Source organism: Barbus barbus (genome assembly GCF_936440315.1).
Source record: "Barbus barbus genome assembly, chromosome: 6".
Taxonomy (NCBI): Eukaryota; Metazoa; Chordata; class Actinopteri; order Cypriniformes; family Cyprinidae; genus Barbus; species Barbus barbus.
The window spans coordinates 28136753-28162521 of NC_136734.1; the positions used below are offsets into that span (position 1 = coordinate 28136753).

The 25769-nt window shown below is 36.5% G+C and overlaps 3 protein-coding genes across 3 annotated transcripts; all 3 read left to right on the plus strand.

Annotated features, from left to right (window-relative positions):
* Positions 1-4066: 4066 nt before the first annotated feature.
* Positions 4067-11122, plus strand: LOC306871961 (chemerin-like receptor 1). The gene is made up of 5 exons (XM_079420250.1): positions 4067-4166; positions 4989-5938; positions 8623-8692; positions 9548-9575; positions 9781-11122. The coding sequence occupies exons 2-4, from the start codon at positions 4999-5001 to the stop codon at positions 9552-9554; spliced, it is 1017 nt and encodes a 338-aa protein (XP_079276376.1). The 5' UTR covers positions 4067-4166; positions 4989-4998; the 3' UTR covers positions 9555-9575; positions 9781-11122.
* An 8559-nt stretch (positions 11123-19681) lies between these two features.
* On the plus strand, positions 19682-25045 carry LOC306871959 (chemerin-like receptor 1). The gene is made up of 3 exons (XM_079420248.1): positions 19682-19740; positions 20124-22419; positions 23598-25045. The coding sequence occupies exon 2, from the start codon at positions 20143-20145 to the stop codon at positions 21190-21192; it is 1050 nt and encodes a 349-aa protein (XP_079276374.1). The 5' UTR covers positions 19682-19740; positions 20124-20142; the 3' UTR covers positions 21193-22419; positions 23598-25045.
* Positions 23305-24655, plus strand: LOC306871960 (chemerin-like receptor 1; the record flags this gene model as incomplete). The annotated part of the gene is made up of 1 exon (XM_079420249.1): positions 23305-24655. Exon 1 carries the CDS (start codon positions 23573-23575, stop codon positions 24653-24655), a length of 1083 nt encoding a protein of 360 aa, XP_079276375.1. The 5' UTR covers positions 23305-23572.
* Positions 25046-25769: the final 724 nt, after the last annotated feature.

The window sequence follows — 25769 nt, forward strand, 5'->3', positions numbered from 1 at the left end:
TCAGGGACGGTCTCCGTGACCGTGACAGGGCAGACAGTGAGTTCAGGAACGGCCTACATGGCCGTGACGGGGCAGACAGGGAGTTCAGGAACAACCTCCATGGCCGTGACAGGGCAGACCATGAGGTCAGGAACGGCCTCCGTGGCCGTGACAAGGCAGACAGTGAGTACAGAAACGGCCTCCGTGGCCGTGACAGGGCAGACAGCGAGTTCAGGGACGGCCTCCGTGGCCGTGACAGGGCAGACCGTGAGTTCAGGAGTAGGTGCCACCACTTCGGGAGGTTCTGCAGCGGAAGCCGCCACCTCTGGAGGCACTGGAGCAGACTCGTGGACAGGAGAGGCCTCAGCAGCACAGTGTGCAGCCCACACACTCAAAATGGCAACCGCCATAACGGGAAGCACTGAGGTCAGGGGAACAGTCTCTGTAACAGCCAAGGTTGAGGCCCTGGGAATGCCAGCTACTCGCACCGACATCAGTGGTGGGTCCATCACACTGGATATCAGAACTCGAAGGACTGACCTTGAATCTGTGGTAACAGACTCTGGCTGAGGAGCTGAGGCGTGAAGTGACTCTGGCTGAGGAGCTGAGGCGTGGTGTGACTCTGGCTGGAGCACTGAGATGTGGTGTGACTCTGGCTGGAGCACTGAGACGTGGTGTGACTCTGGCTGGAGCACTGAGACGTGGTGTGACTCTGGCTGGAGCACTGAGACGTGAGCAGACTCTGGCTGGAGCACTGAGATGTGAGCAGACTCTGGCTTGGCAGGCATGACGTGAGCAGACTCTGGCTTGGCAGGCATGACGTGAGCAGACTCTGGCTTGGCAGGCATGACGTGAGCAGACTCTGGCTTGGCAGGCATGACGTGAGCAGACTCTGGCTTGGCAGGCATGACGTGAGCAGACTCTGGCTTGGCAGGCCTGACGTGAGCAGACTCTGGCTTGGCAGGCATGACTGGCTTGGCAGGCTTGACGTGAGCAGACTCTGGCTTGGCAGGCTTGACGTGAGCAGACTCTGGCTTGACGTGAGCAGACTCTGGCTTGACGTGAGCAGACTCTGGCTTGACGTGAGCAGACTCGGGCTTGACGGCGACGACGTGAAGGGGTGCTGTTGCTGCCGCCTTTTTGTGAGTGAGTGAGGTGTCGCGTTCCTCCGCGACACCCACAGTAAAAGAAGAGCCCACACACAGCAAAGCATAGTCCATAAATTGACAAACGGGTGCACAGTCATTATTATTATTATTAGAATTATTAGTATTATTATTTACTCTTACAGTTATGTGATGCTTTTCTGGTCTCAAATTATTGCTTTTAATTTCTGTCACATGGTTCTTTTCCATAACACCATGTGGTAAAAAAAGATAATAACGAGTTGGTTAACCTCTTCTTGCACTACACATATATCTGCACAGTTTTGTTTTATTTAACTGGTTTGCACTCTATCTATTCTGCCATGTGCCTAATGCCACTTTATCTCTTTCTTTATTTTTCTACAAACGTCCTCATTTGTATATCTGTATAGTTGTATGTACATATGTTTAAACTGTATTTATCTGTATTTGAACGTCTACTGTCAGTGTTTAATGTTAACTGTATGCACCAAGGGTCTGAGAGTAACGCAATTTCAGTTCTCTGTATGTATGTGCCGTACATGTGGAAGAATTGACAATAAAGCAGACTTGACTTGTTATGCTTTGTTTTTATTTTTTGTCTAATCTTCATAAAATACAATACCTTGATGTATTTATGTATTTTGAGTTAACCCTTTAGATTGGACTATAGTGTTACTTACTATACTTTTGTAACATATGACACTTTAGACATTAACACTCTGTACACACTCCTGAATTGTTTTTTATTGTTTATTTTTGTGCCAGAAAAAGCTATAGCAAAGAAGATAACTATTCCAAAATGAATTTAAACTATTTCAATAAAAAATACAAGAAAATTAAAATATACTAAAGCCACAAAGCCTTAAAAAACTCAAACAAAATACTGCACAACAAGCTAGGCTTTTTTTTAATAATAAATAAAATAAATAAGCTTTAAAATAAATAACAATTTTGTGCCAAAAAAAAGCTTTCTAGCTAAGAGAATAACTAATCCCAAATGAATTTAAATATATATATTAGCACAACAAGCTAGGCCTTTTTTAAATAAATAAAAAATAAATAAGCTTTAAAATAACACTGTGGCTATATTTTAGAACATGCTTTAAGGCATGTTTGCATTCAAAAAAATGAACAGACCATTTTTATTTCTAGGAAAATGCTTATTACACATATTTTGATAATTTTATGATAATTCTTAAATATGATCCAACATACAAAAAATACAGTTTTACTTTATGGTAGCCTATTTGATTGATATTTTGATACTGATCCGGCAAGTGGTCACGTGACAAAAGAACGAACGACTCAAACCCGAGACTCAATCGAAGAACTAATCAATTCTCTTTCCGGCTCAGGCTGCATTGGTTAAGTGTATGGGGCTGTCACGTGATGAACGAACGACTCAAACCCGAACACTTGTCAGATAAGTATGGGATTAATATCCTGCCATGATTCAAAACTGAAAATAAAGTTCTGAAAGGTTGAAACTAAGTGTTCGAACACTCAAAATCTTACAAAAAAAGTTTTGCAAGATCGAAAAATAAGTTTTGCAAGCTTGCAAAATGTAAAAAAAAATTAAAATATCTCTGCAAACATTATGTTGTTTTTGAGATTTCCTTCTTCAGAACTGCAAAAAAAATTTACGATGTTGCGCAAACAATTTTTCAGAGTTTCAAATTTGTCAGTGTTCTCCCACTGTATTAGTTTGTTTTCCAGGTTTGAAACCTTGTAAATGGTGATCTGAAAACTGGTGTGCGAATGTGTGAAAAAAAGTTGTGAAACTCTGAAAACAGAGGTTTGCAGGGTTGCAAAGAGATAAATAAAATAAAATCTCTGCAAACATAATTTTGTTTTTGAGTTTTCCTTCTTCAGAAGTACAACACTCTTTTTTACGGTGTTGTGCAATATTTTTTTCAGAGTTTCGAATTTGTCACTGTTCTCCCAGTGAAAAGTTTGTTTTCCAGATTTGAAACCTTGTAAATGGTGTGCGAATAGGTGAAAAAAAGTTTTGAAACTCTGAAAACTGAGGTTCGAAAGGGCGAAACTTATTACATTACATTACATTTGCACTCCTATTGCAGACTATTTTTTCAGAGCTGAGTTTACAACACCCACTTTGCGGAGATACGCCCACACAGTTGCGAGCTTGCGACTCACGTGATTTGTGGCAGCGTTGTCACGCAGCTCTGCTCTGAAACTCAGATTGTATTTTGTGAGTGTTGTATGTGTTGTACTCAAAAACAAAATTATGTTTGCAGAGATTTTATTTTATTTATCTCTTTGCAACCCTGCAAACCTCTGTTTTCAGAGTTTCACAACTTTTTTTCACACATTCGCACACCAGTTTTCAGATCACCATTTACAAGGTTTCAAACCTGGAAAACAAACTAATACAGTGGGAGAACACTGACAAATTTGAAACTCTGAAAAATTGTTTGCGCAACATCGTAAATTTTTTTTGCAGTTCTGAAGAAGGAAATCTCAAAAACAACATAATGTTTGCAGAGATATTTTAATTTTTTTTTACATTTTGCAAGCTTGCAAAGCTTATTTTTCGATCTTGCAAAACTTTTTTTGTAAGATTTTGAGTGTTCGAACACTTAGTTTCAACCTTTCAGAACTTTATTTTCAGTTTTGAATCATGGCAGGATATTAATCCCATAGATAAGAGGTGGTGCGCTAATCATAGACTAAAGACCCAGGTAAACAATTAAGTAATATTTTCTGTTTCTTATAGCATAGTTTTGTATTGTTTGTAGTGTGATAAACGTTTGCATAAGTAGTAGATGTGTTTGGAAAGTAACACATAACATTTGAATTATATTTTGCTAAAATGAACGAAATGACTCGAAAAAAGATTCGTTCATTTTGCTGAACGAGACTCAAAGGTCCGAGTCGGTAAAATGATCCGAACTTCCCATCACTAGATCATGTGCTGCATCTGATGAAAACACGCATGCGCTTAAATATTCAATGTCATGTTACTTTCATACTCGGTACACCGTTCTCGCAGATAGACAGATTTCTGACTTTATTCACTCTGCTGTTTTGCAGCCAAAGGTAAGAGGATTTTGCAGAAAATATGCACAAAGCATTTGAACCAAGTAAGGGATTATAATGTAAATTGTAGAAAGTTTCTGCAAGACACGCAGATGTAAATTATGTGTGCAAAAATGTACAAGAAAACAAACATGCAGTTGTTTTACAGAAAATTTTCACTTTAATTCTGTTTTTGTTTTTGAGATTCATTCTTCATTTATAATATTAAGATTTTTTGTTTCTGTGATATCTGAGTGTCTGTATTAATGTTTTGCACTGATTATAATGTAAGGTGTTTAAATGCGTTCATCACTGATGATAGTGTCAGATTTCAATGTCATTGTCTGTAACATAAGAAATCTCTAATATCAGTTGTTTATGCTTTAATATAGTTTAGAACAAGACCGCATTCCATGCATTCGCTGGTGCATTGCTTGCAAAGAGAAGCCTTGTTTCCCTCCTGAAAAGGACAGTTCACTCAAAATTAAAAATTGTGTAATTTCTTCCCTAAGCATGGTGTTTAGTTTTCTGTTGGGCTCAAAATAAGAAGTTTGAAGAATAAACATAGAGCTCTTTTCGATTAAAAAAGTTGATAATGACCACTTCTGTAAAGTTTTTTGTCTGCACTGTTCCTTTAAGAATAATATTATATTCTAGTGTCCAGGAAGGTTATGTGACATGAATGTGATGATATATTTGCATATTATGGACATACGAAGATATCACATTTTCATAACTATTTTTGTGTGGCCACAACAAAACGAAATGAACAGAACACACCCCTTTCTAGGCAGCATATTATTCACAGTAAAATAATAATCAATTTTTTTGTTTTTGTTTCAGGCTTTACACAATGCCTGGAGAAGACAATAACACGGACTATGATGATTTCATTACAGAACTTCGACACATTCAACCAGTAAAAACCCTAAATAATGTATCAGGAAACATAACCATGCTGAACCAACATGAGATCAGGATGATCTACTTAATTACATATTCTGTTGTCTTGATCCTCGGTGTCACCCTCAACTTTATCATCGTTGTCATCAGTTGCCTGAAAAACAAGAAATCTCAGACGGTTGCCACTTGGATTACGGGTTTGGCTGTAACACACTTAGTCTCCAGTGCATTTATTGTTTTTCAGCTCCTCTATGCTTACAATAACTTCGAATGGAAATACGGAAATGCAAGCTGCAAGCTGTCATCCTATATCACCTACAGCAGTATGTACTCCACAGCAGCCATGCTGAGTCTCTGGAGCATTAGTTCTGCTTTTTCAAAAAGTGAGTGCTTCAAAAATTGCAAGAATTGTAACATCATTCTGATTTCATTCTCCTGGACCATTGCAGCAGTCTTGGCATGTCCTTCGCTGTTTTCCAGAGAGGTCCGATCTTCTCAGTGCATTGATGATTATGACTTGGACAAACTGAAAACAACTCAAGGCGGTATTGCAAGGCTGAAGGCAGTCGTTATCATGAGATTTCTCTTTGGGATTCTTGTTCCAGCTTTGATAATGTTTCTCAGCTGTTTGACATCAGCTCATAGAACGTCCAGCAAGAAGCAGGCACAGATCATCTGTGCTATAAAGATTGCCTTCTTTGTGTTCTGGGGCCCTCAAATCTTCTTAACCATGCTTCAAGCCACTGTAAATGACAGCCTGGGTTCAACTATGTTAAATTATGGACTTCCAGCAGCTACTGCACTGGCCACAGCCCACGCTTTTACCAGCCCGATCATCTATTTGTTATTGGGATGCAATATTAAAATGAAGTGGATGGCAAATGACCCAGGTCAGTGCAAAATGAGGCATTATAACACTGTTGCCTGACACCAATAAGGTCCCCAGATCACAACCAATAAACTGATGTGCATAGGAAAATGCTGCCCATAAATTGTACACAGGTATTAAAGATTGAGCAATTGTTAATCAAGTCTGAAATACATCAGCACTGTTACATATACACCACTTCCACAAAAATGCATGCCAGTATGAGGGTGGACTTTTAACTCCTAATCCAAACTCTGAAGATTATCCTGAAAATTGGACCTGTATGGACCTTGCTTTCTTTCAAGTTAAATGCTGATTTTGTTGATGCACTGCATGGCATGTATACACTTACTGCTAGAATAAGCATTGCTACAGAAACACTAACCCACTATCTACTATATATCCTCTAGTATACAAATATCAACCTAAAGGACCATTTGAAGCTGTTTTTTATTGATGGTGTGTCATAATATTGTTGGTGTTTTTTCATAATACTGTAATGTTTTGTTTATTTGTTTATAAGAATGAGTAAGTATATAATTGTAATCTGTATATGGTTGCAGTGTAATGAATAGGCTATATTACAAATGAATGTATTTTCATGTTATGTCTTTACAAATACTTCAACAAGGAAGTATGACCAAATTTGCCCAGTTATATCAGCACTGCACTGCCTCCCTATTAAACATTGTATACATTTTTAAAATCTTGTTGATTACTTATGAAGCCCTGAATGGTTTAGTTGCGATCTCAAACTCTGGCCATTTGATAATACCTAAAATATAAAAAATAACTCTTTTTCTATTTCTGCAACAGTCTTCCTCTGTTCAGGAGGCAGACAAACACTATCAGTTTAAATTTAGATTAAGACTCATCTTTTCAATCTGGCATACACATAATACTAATCACATTTCTGTAATTCAAATCCTTTAAATGATTTTGGGGTTCTCAAATGATTTTAGGGGTTCTCAAACGTTTTGGGGCCAGGGACCCCTTACAGCCAAGAACATTTTCATAATTAAAACAGTGATTAAGAATATAATTTGTACTCTTAAATGCCATAGGAACTTCCGTTTTAAATTTTCCTGGATTCCAATTTAATGGGTTAATTAAATGTTATCGATCAGTAATCTTAAAACATGTCTGATAAGTTGAATTTATAAGTCTTTAATTTTATTAATGAAAAATGTTATTAAAAATTAAAAAATAATATACAGTATCCATATGGAATGTTTGACTTATTTCAGAAATTTTATGTTGTTTTATTTTTTCTGTGTATATAATTTATTACAAACATAACACATGGACAATATAATCTTTTAAAATGTAATCAAATGATTTTCAATTTTGACAGTGGTTTGACAGAGGTTTACAATAACAATAGTGTGATTATTCCTTTAAAAATGAAGTTGTAATAATTGTATTATTATATTCTTCTTCTTCTTATATAATCTACTACTACTACTACTACTACATTGAGAACATTGTAGCCTACAGTACAATCGTAATGGCCGATTTTCTTGCCATATAGCTGTACTGCGCTGGTCAGAAACAACACGAGATCATGCTATACCGCGACTGTCAAGAGCTTCACGGCAGTAGAAGCTGGAAGAGTTATAGAACAAAGGAAGACTGGATTGAAATTGTGGTTGCCTGCCCCGTTACTAGATCGCTAGCCTATTCTGTGTTCAAGCGCAAGCCGCAAAGCACCATCAAAATTAATGACTGTCTTGAAAAACAGTAAGGAGTTATTTTTATTATTTAGGCTATTAAACTAGTGTACTGCATTTTGTTGATAGTGTGAGTGTACACAAATAAAAGTCGACCCTTTACGGTGTAGAATGTTATACTCTTATCTATGTGAGGAAAAATGATGGTGTATTTGAGATTGTTTCCACTGTTATTAGGGGAAAATGTGATCGCGCCGGCGCCTTCAAGTCCTGCATTAAATATATTTTGAAAATATATTTTAAAAATACATAAAACAAAGTTTAAAAATTGTTCATGGTACATGTACAAATGTGTACGAAAACATATTCGCCTTAGTTTTTAATCAATGTTTTTTCATTGTTATTTTTTCATTGTTATACACCACGTTTACCTTTTCTAAAGCTATTATATTATATTATACTATATTATATTTACATACATTCTGCGTGACTTCTACGTGCTTTAATGGGCGCGAGCCAAAGTTTAGTCTCTAAAATTCCACAAATAGTAAATACAAGTGAAACAGATTTTGATCTTTAAACACATATTGAGACCACTTGTTCTGTGATTTCAAAAGTGTCAGAAAACCCCCTCTATGACACAGGAGAAGTTCCTGATTTTAAAATTTCTGAAGGGAGCTGCTGACAGAGAAATAGAAAACACTGGTGATCTGAGAAAGCTTAAATAACTTTATATGCATCTTTCACAATATATTTTGCCTTTATCACCATGCATCTCTGATTTTCTTTTGCAAAATTGTGTGTGTGTGTGTGTGTGTGTGTTTGCTTGTTAGTTATTTTAAAAGGGTTTTGATGTCCAAACATAAGTAACACTGTAAGAGCATTACTAAATAAGTAAACCTAAAAATGTACATTCTGTTATTAAATTGTATATTCTGTAAATTATTATTTTTCTTTTCTGCATTTCACCTCTGCTATAGTTTAAATAAACCTGGTATTGTATAATAAATTGTTGACAGATTGTTTATGTTCCTAGATTCTTCCACGCTGACGGCTGTGCACGAGTGTATCTCCTGTCGAAGAACATCTCTAGACATTATGAACCAGTAAGTAATACCTCAAACATTGCCTAAAGTTTAAGGGTCAGATTTGTCATGTATTTGAAAGAAGTCTTTTATGCTCACTACTGCTGCATTTATTTGATTAAAATACAGTAAAACAGTAATATTGTGAAATTACCATTTTTTATAACTATTTTCTATTTCAGTATGTTTTAAAAAGTGATCAAAGCTGAATTTTCAGCATCATTATGCCTGTCTTCAGTGTCCCATGATCCTTCAGAAATCATGCTTTGCGAAAACAAGAATAAATGACATTTGACAATATATTCACATAGAAAAAAGTTATTTTAAATAATAATATTTCACAACATTAGTTTTTATTTATGATCAAATAAATGCCGTTTTCTTGGTGAACATAAAGAGACTTATTTCAAAAACATAAATAACTGACCACAATCTTTAATAACACAAGGGATTCGAATATTCATTCATTTATTCTAATAAAATGCCAGAAGCTCTTAAAAATATGAATGTAAATAGTCATCTTTTCCTCTGGTGATTTGTATTGTATATCCAGAATGCAATGCATAATGACGTAGATTCCCATTCTCTATACCCAAGCTACACTCTCTCACACCGTGTCTACACTGGACGCGAGAAAGGGACCATTGAAAATCATCTGAACTTTGTGTCAGTACGTCATAAATAGAACGAGGCATCAGTTTACACTCAGGGATTTGTTGTGTTGCGCCGCATCCAGTGTAGATATCATCGTATAATTATAGGTTGTATTTTGTTGTGCCGTCCGGTGTAGACATGGTGTTAGATCTCCTATTAAATATCGTTACATATGATGTATGTATGATGCCATCCATAACTGATAGAACGTTTCTATTTCAGAGACTGAAAATCATCAATAAACCAAAAGGTAATTATAACTTAATAATAATAAGAATAACAAGAATAAATAAAAATGCATCCGTGACTTAATATTGCTTCTTATTTTTCAGTGGGTTGAAAGTTCTCATTAAACACATTGCTTTCTTCTCATCTTTGCGCATTTTCAGAAGTTGTGCATGTTTATGAATCATCATTTTTAACTTTATCTTGTCTTCTTTCTCCTTTTTTTTTAGTTTGTTTTAGCTCCAACCCCAATTAAGCAGACCTGAGCATTTGATCAAGTATCACCAGAAACTCTGCAGAACGTTGGTCCTCCATGCCCAGGACTGGACACCAGTCATCAATCTTGAAGTCATCCTGCCTCTCTGAATTGTCATGTTAGGAGATCTCAACATTGTCTCTCAAGGTCCACTTACATGCAGAGTTTTGCTCCAACCTAGTGCAGTGCACATGAACAAACTAATTAAGTTCTTCAGTTTTACTAACTATAAAGTCACAAACAGGTGAGCGTGATCAGGTGTGGACCTAAACTCTGGGTGTGAATCTCTCAGGTCCCTTGCTCAGTAGTCAGTGGTTAAGGGCTGTCTCAATCACAAAATTTAGTTTGCTCCCTAAAAAAGCTGTGAAAACCAGGAAGCATCGATGCTCACTATGTTCCCTTATAGGAAGTTCTGTAGCTCAAAACTTAAGAGATAATTCGCTACAAAATGACACGTGATAGATTTTAAAACACAAACCAATATTATATTTCAGCATAAACATACATTACTAGATAGGTAATGTCTAATCTAGCAAATATTTATTTATGACTGAAATCTTGCACATACATGTAACAAAGTATTTATCATAAAAAAATAGCATAAAAAAAATATCAGTTTTACTGTTGTGCATAAATGTCAGTAGTGATGTTCTACAATGAGGACGAAAATAGTCACCAGTGTGTAGTGAGCCACTGTCTGTCAGGGAACTGTCGTGTGTGTCATGTGTTCCTGCCCCTTGTGTTTCCTTATTTGGTTTGTTTCCTGTCCTTGTCTGATGTAATCATTAGTTAATTCTTGTCTAGCCGTGTTTGTCTCGTTATCTATGATTTACCTGTTTATTTATAGTCCTGTCTGTTCAGTTAAACTTCGTCTGGTCTACTCGTTAACCCCGGTGTGTGATGTCCTTGTCTGCCTTGCCATGTCCTGCCCTGCCTTGTTGATGTTAAGTAAAGACTATTATTTGAAGTTATATCCTCGTCTGCGTGTTCCTGGTTCCTCCCTCGTGTGTGCACCGTGACACTGTCCTTACCAGTGCCTGAATTTATGTGCACAATATATTAATTCACAACCTAGCGAACTGTGAAGCTGATTGAGACTGTATGACAGTGGACCTTGAGGGCCAGAGTTGAGAACCCCTGACATACTGATTAGTTAATAATCACTCATGAAGAATGAGTACACTTTCATTTGTACAGAATTATGCAATATTTGACTCATATTCAGTGATGCTATTATCTTTTCTTCCCTTTTGTTTGTGTGTCAATCACAGCTAAATAAAACCAAAGGCCATTCAGTCACAGGTCACTGCATCTTTTGCTGTGTAAGTTCTTTTTTTTTTTGAATGTCAAACACATTCTCAGTATTTATATTTGGTTTGGCTTTTATAACCATTTTAGAGTCACCGTTTTGGTGCGGTTCTTATGTACTATCCTTTTAACATTTCAGCAACTGACTTTTTTTTTTAGTACTTGCATAGTAATTTTAATTGTACCACATTTGCATGTATAGCAGGGCTCCAGACTAACTTTTGAGAGCAGTGGCACCAGCGCCACTCAGTTCTACAGATGGTGACGCCAGAAGCAGATTTGGTAGCGCTTGGGGTGGTGGGTGGGCGGTATTAAAAATAAAGATAATTAAATCATAAAATTATTATAGTTTTGCATTAATAAGTGTAGTTACTAGTAATATTACACATTTATTTTTTGGTAATGCACATGTGACAGTAAAGCACTGAGCTTGAGTTATAGCACAACATTTTTTATACTTTTAAAATACTTTTATTAACAACAGTAACATGCAAAATGTAAGTTTTATATAGAAAATTAACATTCTGCGCTTATTAAATGTACCATTATTCTTCTGTAGTATTATATGGAACTGACCAACAACTTCAGTGATTATAAAAGGAGCTCTCTTGCTTTGTGTGATTCAGTCAGAGAAGTTTGTTTATCAAGGCACTTTGTGAATTTTCTTTCTTCATATACAAAACATCAAACGTTTACAAAATTTGTTTTCTTGATTACTTACAATTTTATAATAGTGATTTTATCATTTCAAAATATAAAGTAAAAAGTAGAAATGAATGACTAATAAGCCTATATAAGTGTTATAGTGGTAATTTGATGCCCCCTTTTTTTTATTTTACAAATGTGTTTGTTTACCACAAAGTATATTTTGGTCATCCCTTTAAAAATAACATTTTAATTGTATGCTTTTTAGAGTTTTAAAGTGCTGTAAATAGTTGTGTGAAATACTTAGATATGCTTGAATTTCTCTCTCAAAAGTTTGTACAAACCCTGAGATGCATTATGTAATGAAATTCAACTATTTCTGCCACAACACCATGGTTATAGTTAGCGTTACTTCTGGTTATATGTCAGCGCTGTTTGACTTGTTTATAACAGATTTCTGTGCAGAATTTGAATGCTTCTCACTAGAGCTCTGAGCACTGTACAGTAACACGAAATCAACACTGCTTCCCGAGTAAACCTGTTCTGAGCTCGGAGAAGTTTGTTTGCTCTGCACTGATCCGAGCTGATAAACGGTCCGTGCTGCACAGCTCAAACGAGTATGTGGTTTCACTAGCTTTTGCTTGCTGTTTGATGTTTCTCATATGCAACAGAAATAGCAGCGCTTATGAGCTGGGGCAATGTGGTGGTTGTGCTAGTGCTCACAAAATTTACTCGCACCGGCAGAAAAATCGGTCACAAAACAGTCTGGAGCCCTGTATTGTCATGAGTCCGGGCCCTGCAGTTCTGCCTTTCTCCACCAGAGGTCACCATGTCCCTTCCTCCCGGACTTCATTCCCCTAACTCCACTCAGCTCCCACATTACACACACCTGTCACATTATTACAGTCATTACACCCGCACCTGTTCCCCATTGCCACAGACTATGGCTGTGTCCAAATTCAGGGTCTGCATCCTCCTTAGGATCCTTCCTACCCGGTTGAAGGAGGAGGGATCCTCCGACGTCCGCAAAACCCGGAAGTCGGTGTTTGTGAATTTGGACAGCCTACCCTTCTTTCAGTTCCCTCCCTTACCCGTTGCTCATATCCTGTCGCCTAGCAACCGTGACAGCCCAAGCAAGAAGCGGGAAAATGGACAAACAAAGAGTTATTCTCCTCATTTTAATTATTTTGGAAGAAATAAAGCAATTAAATAAATTAAATACTTTCTTTGCTCGTTGTCGGAGAGTTTTTTATATCAGACTACAAGACAGTCACATCCAGGTAAGCCATTATAGCCTATTTTTATTTGTTTTTAAGTATTCTACTAATTTCTCCTACAAATTCATTGAGCCGAAGCATAAACTTTAGCTTGTTTTGTCAGAGAAACTCCTCTCCCACTCCGCTACCGCTTGCTTCGTCCGCCATTACGCTCTGCCGAAAAGAATTATGGGATAGGTAGGACGGGAAAGGATCCACCACACCCATCCTTCCAATTCGGGGAAAAGGAGGACGTATTTGTGGGCCGCATTTGAAGGATCCTACGAATTTGGACAGCCTTCGTCGCGGCGCTGTGACGTAACATCCTTCAAATGAGTACTCCGAAGGATGCAGATTCTGAATTTGGACACAGCCATAGTCTCCCTTCTCTCACCACTCCTGGTTGCGTTATTTATTGTTTGAATTGTTATTTGTAAATGTGTGGTAGTGGTTTTGTTTCTAGTGTTTGCTCTGGTCTGGGATACATGCACTGTGCTGCCGTTTTGTATCCCAGTCCTTTTCTGATTTGTTTTTTTGTGCCGTGTTGGCCTTTTTGTTTCAATTAAAAGAGCCTTCCCTGCACTTGGACCCTGACTTCATCTTTATTTAACCAATCAAATTTCCAAGCAAAGTGACGCATCTCTGATGCAATAAAGCCACTCCTCCAGTTTCTCTTACTCCAAATTATAGAATGCTACATAAAACGTTTTTAAAGAAAAAATCTTCTGATTTTTAGAGATGATTGTTTTTATTATTATTTATATATTATTATACCCTTAATCCATTTCACAAGCCAGGTTAATTTAATAGTAATTATTAAACTTTTATTTTTAAATTAATATAAACCTATAGATAATATGCAATATAAATACGTTTTAGAATCAATAGCTGTAAACATGACTACATATGAGCTTAGATTTTTAAGTGCTGTTATATCTATAAATATTATAAACTTTACAAATTTTATTTGCACTTATATGGTAAAATAAGTTTTCCTCTTTCATGGATCGATCGTTTCATCTTGCTGTGTAAATGCGTTTAAATTCTTCATATTGTTCAATCTTTTAATCTTGACTTTTTTTGTATTAAAAACACTTTTCTTTTATTGGTCGGATGAAATATGCAAATTTTTTGAGTTTTCATGAGCTGTATGCCAAAATCATCAATATTAAAACAATAAAAGGCTTGAACTACTTCAGTTGTGTGTAATGAATCTAAAATATATGAAAGTCTAATGTTTATCAGTACATTACAGAAAATAATGAAAATCTTTTGAGAAGGACCTGTATGTCTGCTGTTGTCAAAGACCAATGTGAAAACAACCCATGATTTTAAGCAGCAAACACGAGAGTTGTAAATGTGAACTGGTTGATCGACAAGAAGATAATGTGTTATAAAATGTAAACAATTAAGGCAGTAAAATATATTTACATGTTATTTAATTAATATAATACTTGATTGTTTTTGTGAAAACCTGCATCTGAACTGTAAATCATGCTTTTTACATTCATTTTTTTATTTACTTATTTTACAGTGGTGTGAAAAGGTGTTGGCCCCCTTCCTGATTTTAATTTTTTTGCATGTTTGTCACACTTTAATGTTTCAGATCATCAAACAAATTTAAATATTAATCAAAGATAACACAAGTAAACCTGAGTTCAGTTTCTCTAGCCACACTCAGGCCTGATTACTGCCATACCTGTTCGCAATCAAGAAATCACTTAAATAGGATCTGCCTGACAAAGTGAAGTAGACCAAAAGATCCTCAAAAGCTACACATCATGTTGAGATCCAAAGAAATTCAGGAACAAATGCGAAAGAAAGTAATTGAGATCTATCCGTCTGGAAAAGGTTATAAAGCCATTTCTAAAGCTTTGGGACTCCAGCGAACCACAGTGAGAGCCATTATCCACAAATGGAGAAAACATGGAACAGTGGTGAACCTTCCCAGGAGTGGCCGGCTGACCAAAATTACCCCAAGAGCACAGCGACGACTCATCCAAGAGGTCACAAAAGACCCCACAACAACATCTAAAGAACTGCAGGCCTCACTTGCCTCAGTTAAGGTCAGTGTTCATGACTCCACCATAAGAAAGAGACTGGGCAAAAATGGCCTGCATGGCAGAGCTCCAAGACGAAAACCGCTGCTGAGCAAAAAGAACAAAAAGGCTCGTCTCAGTTTTGCCAGAAAACATCTTGATGATCCCCAAGACTTTTGGGAAAATACTCTGTGGACTGACGAGACAAAAGTTGAACTTTTTGGAAGGTGTGTGTCCCATTACATCTGGCGTAAAAGTAACACAGCGTTTCAGAAAAAGAGTATCATACCAGCAGTAAAATATGGTGGTGGTAGTGTGATGGTCTGGGGCTGTTTTGCTGCTTCAGGACCTGGAAGACTTGCTGTGATAAATGGAACCATGAATTCAGCTGTCTACCAAAAAATCCCGAAGGACAATGTCCGGCCATCTGTTCGTGACCTCAAGCTGAAGCGAACATGGGTTCTGAAGCAGGACAATGATCCAAAACACACCAGCAAATCCACCTCTGAATGGATGAAGAAAAACAAAATGAAGACTTTGGAGTGGCCTAGTCAAAGTCCTGATCTGAATCCTATTGAGATGCTGTGGCATGACCTTTAAAAAGGCGGTTCATGCTCAAAAACCCTCCAATGTGGCTGAATTACAACAATTCTGCCAAGATGAGTGGGCTGTAATTCCTCCACAGCGCTGTAACAGACTCATTGCAAGTTATCGCAAACGCTTGATTGCAGTTGTTGCTGCTAAGGGTGGCCCAACCAGTTATTAGGTTTAGGGGGCAAGCACTTTTTCACACAGGGCCATGTGGGTTTGGATTTAGTTTTCCCTTCATAATAAAAAACTTCACTCAAAAACTGCATGTTGTGTTTACTTGTTATCTTTGATTAATATTTAAATTTGTTTGATGATCTGAAACATTAAAGTGTGACAAGCATGCAAAAAAAATAAAAAATCAGGAAGAGGGTCAACACTTTTTCACACCACTGTATCTTTGTGCAGGTCTTGAAATTAAGCTTAAATATCCTGCATATACCCTGGCCTGGCAAAAATAATCAATTGTTTTTTTATATATAATTGTTTGGACCTCGGCTGGTGGGGAGGGTACATTACTGGACCTCAAGCCATTTTAGATGAAGACCCCTGCCCTAAGGCATTGCAGCGAGTTTAATTGGGGGTAGGGGGTGACTGAGAATGAATGGGGGGAAATCAAGTGAGAGGAGGCAATGCCTCCATCATTATATGATTGGTATGACTGATTATGTTTGGCTATGTGTCTTTGACCGTTTCCTGAGCTTTGACGACTGAAGAAGACCGAAAAATTCCAAAATAGTTAATTATTAAAAAGAATAGCTGAGCGTAAGTTCACAACTAAAATATATTGTTAAATTGTTACTGCCTTGAGTTATTATTTTGTAATAAATGTAAAATGCTTAAAAACACTAACTTGATGAGATTCTATAGGAAGGAAATTTTGTGGGGCAGTCGAGGCCTAATGGATAGAGTGACAGACTTGTAACCCAAAGGTCGTGGGTTCGAGTCTCAGGTCCGGCAAGGATTGTAGGTGGGGGTAGTGAATGTCCAGCGCTCTCTCCACCTTCAATACCACGACTGAGGTGCCCTTGAGCAAGGCACCGAACCCCCAACTGCTCCCCAGGCACCGCAGTATACAATGGCTGCCCACTGCTCCGGGTGTGTGTTCACTACTCACTGCTGTGTGTGTGTGTGCACTTGGATGGGTTAAATGCAGAGCACAAATTCTGAGTATGGGTCTTGGCCACTCGTCATGTCCTTTCCTTTAGATTCATACATGGGCATGGCATTAATAAATACAATATTGATTACGTTGTTAATGTAATAGGCTATAAAACAGATTAGTTTAGCCTAAATGTTTATTTAGCCAAGGAAATGTGACTGAGACATGAAAAAGAAGAAGACAATTCTGAGAACTTTGCTTCCTCATTTCAGATATACGTCTATATGTGTGTGTGAATAAATGTTAACTGAGAAAAAAATGAAGGAAACGTTTCACACTTTAAATAAAAATAACTGAAATAAAACTTGAAAAACAAATAATAAAAACTATACAGATACAGACCAAAAATGATAAAAATGACAACAAAACATACAAAAATATCTAGAACTTTAACAAAAAAATTAAAATAAAAACAGAAAATATAAAAGTAAAAACTAATGAAAACTATCAATAAAAAACTATAAACAAATCTTAATTATATTAAAATAGCACTTCATCTGTGCACCATATTCATTCATGAGCCTGCATCCTTATCCTATGAGAAGCATGTGTTTTTGACAGATGTTTCAAACTGAAAATGTAGGTGTAAATGCATGCTGACTGGTCTGACTGTTATGAGGTAAAGCAAAAATATCCTGTTAGTGGGTTGAACTTCACAGTGAAGTGATGATGACACACTAGTAATACCTTCCTGTGAGAGTGTGTCTATACGAAGTTGGATATGCATTGAATGTTGTTTCAAGGCTGATAAGGTATGTCAGGCAATTTCTATTTATTAAGTTGTGTTTTATTCTAAAAACCATCTGGTAAAAAGAAAGGTGCAAGGTTTTATAAATTTGAAGGTGTGCCCACTCCAAAAAGTGATAAGTTGACTTAACTTAAAAAAAATTGAGGAAACCCCTTGCCTTAAAATGATCAAGTAATTAATAATTTAAAAAATTAAGTTAAGTGAATTGTCAATTTTTTTTTAAATGATTATTTACTTATAATAATAAGTAGGTAGCATATAGCATATATAAGCAACAGGTTCCCTCAATTTTTTTAAGTTAAGTCAACTTATCACTTTTTACAGTGTAGCTGAGATCAAAGGGTTTGTGAAGTGACCTGCTCGTGTTCAGAGCAAGTGATTGAACTGAATATATTTTAAAAAATGAATAATGAATGTTAATTAGTATGGTTGAGGCATCAGTTATGGAAGTATTTCTATAAAGAATGGTCATAATACAAAGGAGATCCGCACTTATCCAAATTTAGCCCAAAAGGCTTATATCATTTATTACTCAGAGGTCCCTTTTTGCACAATTTTGTGACCTCTGAATAATAAAGGATATGATACTCTGATACTGAGGATATACCCGCTGACCTGATTTCTGCAGTGGCGTGTAACACTTGACTCCCACTAGCCACTTTGTATTTTATATGTTGTCAATGTTGTCACAGTACAGTCGTGCGTCTCTGAGCAACACACATTGGTGTTTTGTTACTGAATGATTCAGCATTTTTGAATGAATTGGGTGAGTCAATGATTCAATAATCCATTCATAAAGACAGGCACTTGCTTCATTCTTGAATGAATTAGCCATCTGAACGAATTGTTTAAAACCCATCCCAGACGAAAGACTGGCATCGTGAAACAATCGTGGTGATTTCTGATTCGCCATGATTGCTTCGCGATGCCAGTCTTTCATCTGGGACAGCCGAAAATTGTGCAGCATGTCTCAGGCTTAAATGAATGACTCAATGACTCACTCATTAAGACAGACATGTGCATCATTGCATTTTTTCCTAACATTACAAATTTATATATTAAAATATGATGTAAAACACTAGGCATTTTTGATCTTATTTCTAGCGAGAAATCAGTATTATAGTAATTAAATATTAATTTAGTTATCACCAAAACTTGTTCTATTTTGTTGTATATCATTAAACCCTTGTGCTGCCTCAGAAGCCTGCCCGTTTAATCAGGTTCCTGAAAAGTCATTGCCTTATAAGGCAGCGAGCCAAGTCAGCTGCCTAGGTTTTCGGATGCAGCCAATGTCAAGCCATACTTATAGATATTTGTGCTGTTGCCTTCTCACAAAAATGATGTCACTTCCTGGGGGGTAATGCCACTGAGAAACAGAGGAAGTGTTGACGTTAACAGTTGACGTTATTGTTGGAAATACTGATGTAAATTTTATTTTAGAGTGAATAGATGCTCTTTTAGGTATTTTAGTAAACTCCAAAGATAAACAAGTCCATGTTTATTTAACTTTTTTTCATAAATGTAAATTTTCACATGCTTTTTTATTGAAGTGAAGCATTATATTGACTCAATATTGCCTTTGAAGAAGCAAAAAGCTATTCACAAGCATGTGCACTCCTTGATATATTCTTATAATGTTGTTCATATCTCCCCCTATAGCAGTAATTTTGTAAAGTAATTCTGTGATTGTGTTAAGTTTTTCTAAAAGCTTTAATCTGTAGTTTTTATAAAAGAAGTGATGTTGAGTACATGAAACCCTACAACATATTCCCCTATTAAAACTACAAATAAACATGTTTGGTTTGAAAAAAAGAGGAGAAACTTCTTGAACATTTGAAAGTGAGGAATAATTTAAAATGATCACTTTTTATTATTTTATTGAGATAAAAGAAAACAGCACTTGCTCAGATCACGTAGAGGGCCAAAGCTTAGAGTTTGTTTCTGGAATCTATTTTTCCAAAACTAAAAGAGCAAAAAAATAGGGAAGTGAAAGTAGGGGATCTTGTTGATGAGGAAAACAAAACAGTTGTGGAAGTATTTTGTGGAAGTACAGCATGTGCAGTCATGCACAATATTGCTCAAGAGAAGGATAGAACGCTGGGTCGTTATAAATGCAAAAGTGACACAATTGTCAGAGGACAAATGAGTGCTGGTGCAGTAATGCTGGAGACACCGCTATTAGGCTGAGGTGAGAGACTCTTGTTATTTATAAGACTTATGAATATGTACTCCAAATGACATGGAAGAGTTTGCCTTTTTTTTTTGTCCGCAGAGATGTTAACATTCATTTTTATATATTATAAATATTTTATATTTACGTTATGACAAGCTTTTTACTTATTTTCTCTTTATTGATTAACTGAACCAAATCTATTGTAGCTAATCTAACTTGGGCTATTTTTAAGTTTTAAAACAGAACTTTTTTTCAAAACTGAATCTCCATGAAATTACCCTTGGGTTGTAATGATATACTGCTAAGCAATAATAATCTAGGAGCAGTGATTGTGGTATTACTGATATTTATGATGATATTTATCATTAGCAAACTAACTTTTTGCTGTCTGCTTGCAGGTACTCAACAGAATTTACAATGGATTCAGCAGATTTTGTACTTGACTATAATTACAATGATTATGATTACGTCAACTCCTCTGATAATATCACTTCTGAAGAAGTTTCTTTCCACGTCCACACCACCACATGTTTCACTGAGGTTCTTTGCCTGTTGTTGCTGGTGATCAACGTGAGCATCTGTCTGCTGGGCCTGGGAGGAAATGGTGTGGTTATCTGGATTGCAGGGTTTGGCATGAAGAGGTCAGTCAATACGACCTGGTACCTGAGTCTGGCCATATCCGACTTCATATTCTGCACCTGTTTGCCTTTTAACATTGCCTACAGCGTCACATCGGACTGGATCTTCGGCCTCTTCATGTGCAAGTTCACTTCCTTCGTCATGTTCCTCAACATGTTCAGCAGCATCTTCCTCCTCGTCATCATCAGTGTGGATCGCTGCGTCGCTGTCATGTTTCCTGTTTGGGCACAGAATCACCGCACTATTGGAAAAGCATCTGTATTGATCGTACTCGCGTGGATCGCCTCTGCAGCTTTAAGTATCCCATCCATGGTATACCGTGATGTCCAGAATCACCTAGGTATAAACCATTGCATTAACAACTACACATCCAGCCAGTACAGCCACAAATTCATTGCCGTGAGCCGCTTTGTCTTTGGATTTGTGATTCCTTTCATCCTCATCATTTTTTGTTATACCATCATCATCCTCAGACTGAGAGCCACCCAGATGGCGAAGTCCAACAAACCGTTTAAGATCATGACGGCTCTCATTCTGACCTTCTTCCTGTGCTGGCTGTCGTACCACACGTTTGTGCTAATCGAACTAAACCAGACCTTCCACAAAGAGGTCATTATTCTCGGACTGAAAATCGGCACCACTGTCGCCGCCGCAAACAGCTTCCTGAACCCCGTTTTGTACGTTTTCATGGGCAATGACTTCAGGAAGAAATTCAGGAGCTCCATCTTATCAAAGATTGAGAATGCCATTGGAGAAGACGGCCGAACGATCAGCCGCTACCTGTCTCGCTCCAGCTCAGTGGATGCCAGGGCGTCCACTCATATCTAAAGAATAAACTGGAAGTTATTTTAGTTATAGGGCTGTCAATTTAATGCATTAATTTAGTATAATTAATTTTAAACCAAACTAACATAACACGCTAAAGTGTGCCTCCTGACTGTAAATTCCACAAAAAGGAATTTTCCCTTAAAAAAAGGTTGTAAATAGAAAAAATAAGATTTATTGGTTTTATGTTTTACAAGAAAATACTATTCCAGTCTTTCTACTTCAAAATTTCTTGTTTAATTCAACGTGTTACTTGCTTTTCTCTTTGTAATTATTTGTCAAATTTACTAACAACTTCTGAATGAAAATAGTTTCGACACAATTATTACTGTTGCAACTTTGGCAAGTCCTGGTTTGGGCATCTCAGATCTGAGCAAATTAAGCTTGAAATACCACCAAAATAGATTTTTGGTGTTTTACTAGATGCATTTGTTGCATTCAAAACTGCTTGAGTGCAGCAAAATGACACATTTTTAACAGTTAAAACTACTTTTAACTTGACTTTTAACATTGTATTTTAAAAAATGGTGCACAAGATGTGGTTAGCGAGACGTGATGCAATAGCCAAAAAAATCTTACCAGAAACATTTTATACACAGACCAAAAATAAGGCGAATTCAATTATTTACTTTTCTGCAACAACTTTTTTTTTTTACTTGTCAAAGCCGCAATTAGTATATGCAATTAATTTGAATACATTTTTGATTAATTTACAATCTTAATTTTCAGTTCTTTATAGTAAGTATAACCAAAATGTGATTATGCACAATGCAAATGGCTTCTGGATCTAAGGTAGCATACTTCAAAATCACTTGTACTAATCTTGTACAGAGCTGAACTTTATTGAACTTCCCTGTGACTAATAAATATTTTTGTTCTGACTGCAATTATGGTGCCATGAGCTTCACAGAATAACACACTTCAGCATCCTCCCACAAAGCAGAAGAGTTTGATTGTTGGCCTGCTCACTGTATGGCGCTATATTCTCGGGTTTTAACCTCAAACCAACCCATCGCTAACTATCAGATAAACAGAGCAACTTGAATAGGGTACTTGTTAGGTGCGGCCATCGACAGTCTCAGTTCTCAGAAATTAGCTTGCATCTTACAGAGGAACTAAGTGTTAAAATGTTTGTCCAATAGCTCAGTCTGCATTTATCAGCAAACAACAAAGCAGCAGAAGTTGATTTCTGGAGCACTGCAAACAGCATCGTGAAGCTTACTTTGTGAGGTAAGTTATCTTCAGATGACATCAGAACCAATGCATTAAAGATAATATGTGATCATACAGTGAACACTTGTTTTCGGTTAAATTTTAAAGACAGAGCAGCAAAAGAATTAGGATGCATATGATTAACAATTCCATGTTGCAATAGAATATTTTCCAAATGTAGGATTGCAACCACTTTTACAGGTGGTAATACAGATATAACACAAAACGAGACATTACACCGTCCTCAACATATCCAACAAACATATTTTGCACTCTTCAGTGTTACAAGTTTTGTTTAAAGTTGTACTTAAAATTCAAATGTGAATAGCTTGTGTTCTGTTCTGTGGTTCTGTGTGGTTTAAACACTAAAATAGCTTTTTCAGTAACAAATTAGGCCATTTCCTTCATACAAACAGGTATGCATTTAACCCATCAAAGGGAATTTAAGGTCAAAAGGATTATCAGAAAAGCCCAAGCAGTTTATGGAAAAAATAAGGGAAGCTATGGGAGAATTCTGCTAGCATTGTGCTTTTTATTGGCCTTTTTTGACAGTTCTGCTTGTCAGAGAAGGACTGATTGGAAATGATATATTGTACGCATCATGCAAAATTTGTTCTGTTATTTTACTACCGAGAGGAAATTTTTTAATTAGTGAAAAGTTAACTATTGGTCACCTCTGGTACACTGTAAAAAAAAGAAAAAAAAAAAAGAAGCTGATTTTTGAGTTTTCTCAACTTGTTGTTTTAAGTTTATACAAAAAAAGTTGAGAATCTCCTACAAAAATAAGTTGAGAGAACTCAAAATTCTGCTGAAGCTGGTTGCCTTAAAATGTCAAATTGGCTCAATTTCTTTTTTTTTTTTTTACAGTGTACATAGCATCAAATGGAAACATTTATGTTTAATGTTGTACATGGTACCTTCCAAAATAAATAAAAACAAATAATAAATAAAATAAAAATTGCAATGTACTGAAAACAGTGAGTTCAAACAAATTTTTATCTCAACTTTCATAATATTCCCAAAGTAACCTGATGGAAATGATAGAAAAGGCAGTTTTAGTTAATAGCTAATTAGTATGTTTTTCATTGGAGATTTTTTGCATCGCTTGTGTGCTTACCCACTTTATTCATTTTCAGAAATATGCAAAATGACTTATATTTGGATATATTGAATGTTGCTTTTTTTTTTTTTTACAGAACTCTATTCAGTTATAATTGGAGAGAAAATGGATTCAACTTCTGATTATGATGATTCTGATTATGATGATTTTGATTTTAATTATGACATTGAAAACTTAACACAAAGTCACACACCAGAAAATCCTGGATCCTGCAGGGAAGCAGCATGTGTAATCACGGTGATCTTTAATGTGATCATATTCCTTCTTGGCATCACTGGAAATGGTGCAGTGATCTGGATTACTGGTTTTAAGATGAAGAAGTCAGTGAACACCACCTGGTACCTGAGTCTGGCTCTGTCTGACTTCATTTTCTGTGCTACTCTCCCTTTAACCATTGACTACATGGTGAAGAAAAGCTGGAACTTTGGGCTCTTCATGTGCAAATTCACCGCTTTTGTTATGACCCTCAATATGTACAGCAGCATTTTCATCCTGGTCATCATTAGCGTGGATCGCTGCATCACCGTCAAGTTTCCCGTCTGGGCCCAGAATCAGCGCACCGTACAGAAAGCTTCTGTAGTTGTTATGTTAGCTTGGTTCGTGTCTTCTTTGCTTAGCATTCCATCTGCCAAATTCAGAGAGGTTATAAACATAAAACCAGAAGACATATGCTATAGCAACTATGAGAATCACCACAAAACCATCGTGTTCATACGCTTTACTTTTGGGTTTTTGATTCCATTCCTAACCATCTTCACCTGTTACGCCATCCTGATCCGTAAACTCAGAGCAAACCAAATGTCCAAATCCACCAAGCCCTACAAGATCATGACATTACTGATCACAACTTTTTTCATCTGTTGGCTGCCATTTCAAATACTTTCCATTTTAGAGTTGGACCGAACTGAGCACAGCTTTGCCTTTCACACAGCCCTTCAAGTAAGCGCCACTCTCGCATGTGCAAACAGCTTTCTAAACCCGTTCCTCTATGCATTCATGGCCAAGGACTTAAAGAAGAAATGCTATTCCTTTCTTTCCAAGATTGAGAGCGCCATCGATGAGGAGACCCGAAGTGCTTTCAGAGCAACTTCAATTACCAATTCTGTGGATAACAGACTTTCCACTGTTGTCTGAAATTTTAACACGAGTCATGGACTAATGATATTTCTCTTTATTCTCTTCCAAGTGTGATTGGAGAATGCTGGCCTATAGAAACAACTTGGCTCTGACAAGTAGAGCATGTTTGAGTTTGGAAATTTACAAGTAGAAGTTAAAAAATGTAAATACAAGTTTAATATAAGCTACTTTAACAAGTCATTGTCTTTTGTTTAATGATTTTTATCTTAATTTCTGTTACTGATTAACACATTAATATATATGGGGGTTTGTGGGGATAAAAGAATTTGGAGTTTTTTAATGTATTAATCATCACTTGGGCAAGATCAACAAATGTCATGTTCCACATCTCTCTTTTTGTTTTGCTAGCATAGATAAAAATATAATAATAAAAATCTTGTTCTAAGCATTCTGTTTCTCTTAATTATTTCATATGCCAATCAATTAAATCCATACACAATACATTCACCTATCTTTCAATACTTCCTGCTTATAAGCATTACAAAAATATTTTTGCATGTATTTGGTAGTTTATGCTTTATTTTGCATAGATTTATAAACCTGGAACTGAACAGAACTAGTTTACACTGCACATGTGTGGGAAAATATATTGGATCCATAGTTTCCTTAAAATAGTAACTTGTGAGTGTAGCACAAATTAATAAGGCCAAAACTAGTACTACTGATGCTTGGCAATGTTTTTCCTTGAACATACTTGATTATATATTTTTTCCCCTCCCCTTTCTCTCTCCTCTTTGACTGGATTCTTTAAATGATTGATTATATGTCTGTTGGTTTATTGTTTTGTTGTATTTTTAATGGATGGTATGATGTTATGTTATATATAACAGACAATAAAAAGTTAAATTAAGCACTAAATTAGTAAGATGCAGGGCTGTAGACTGCAACTCAAATGGTAACAAATGTAACGAAATTTAAAAATCTAAGACCACAGTTTAAAACCATGACTCCTTGGCATCCATATGTTGTTTCTAAGTCATAGTCAAAAAGATCCACAAAAGAGTCTTGAATTCACTTTTCGTGGTTTAAATTCAGACCGCTCAATCATGTAGTTGCAGTCTGCAAGCCCTTTACCTCAGACCATTTAGTGTACAGCAGCTGTGGTTCAATG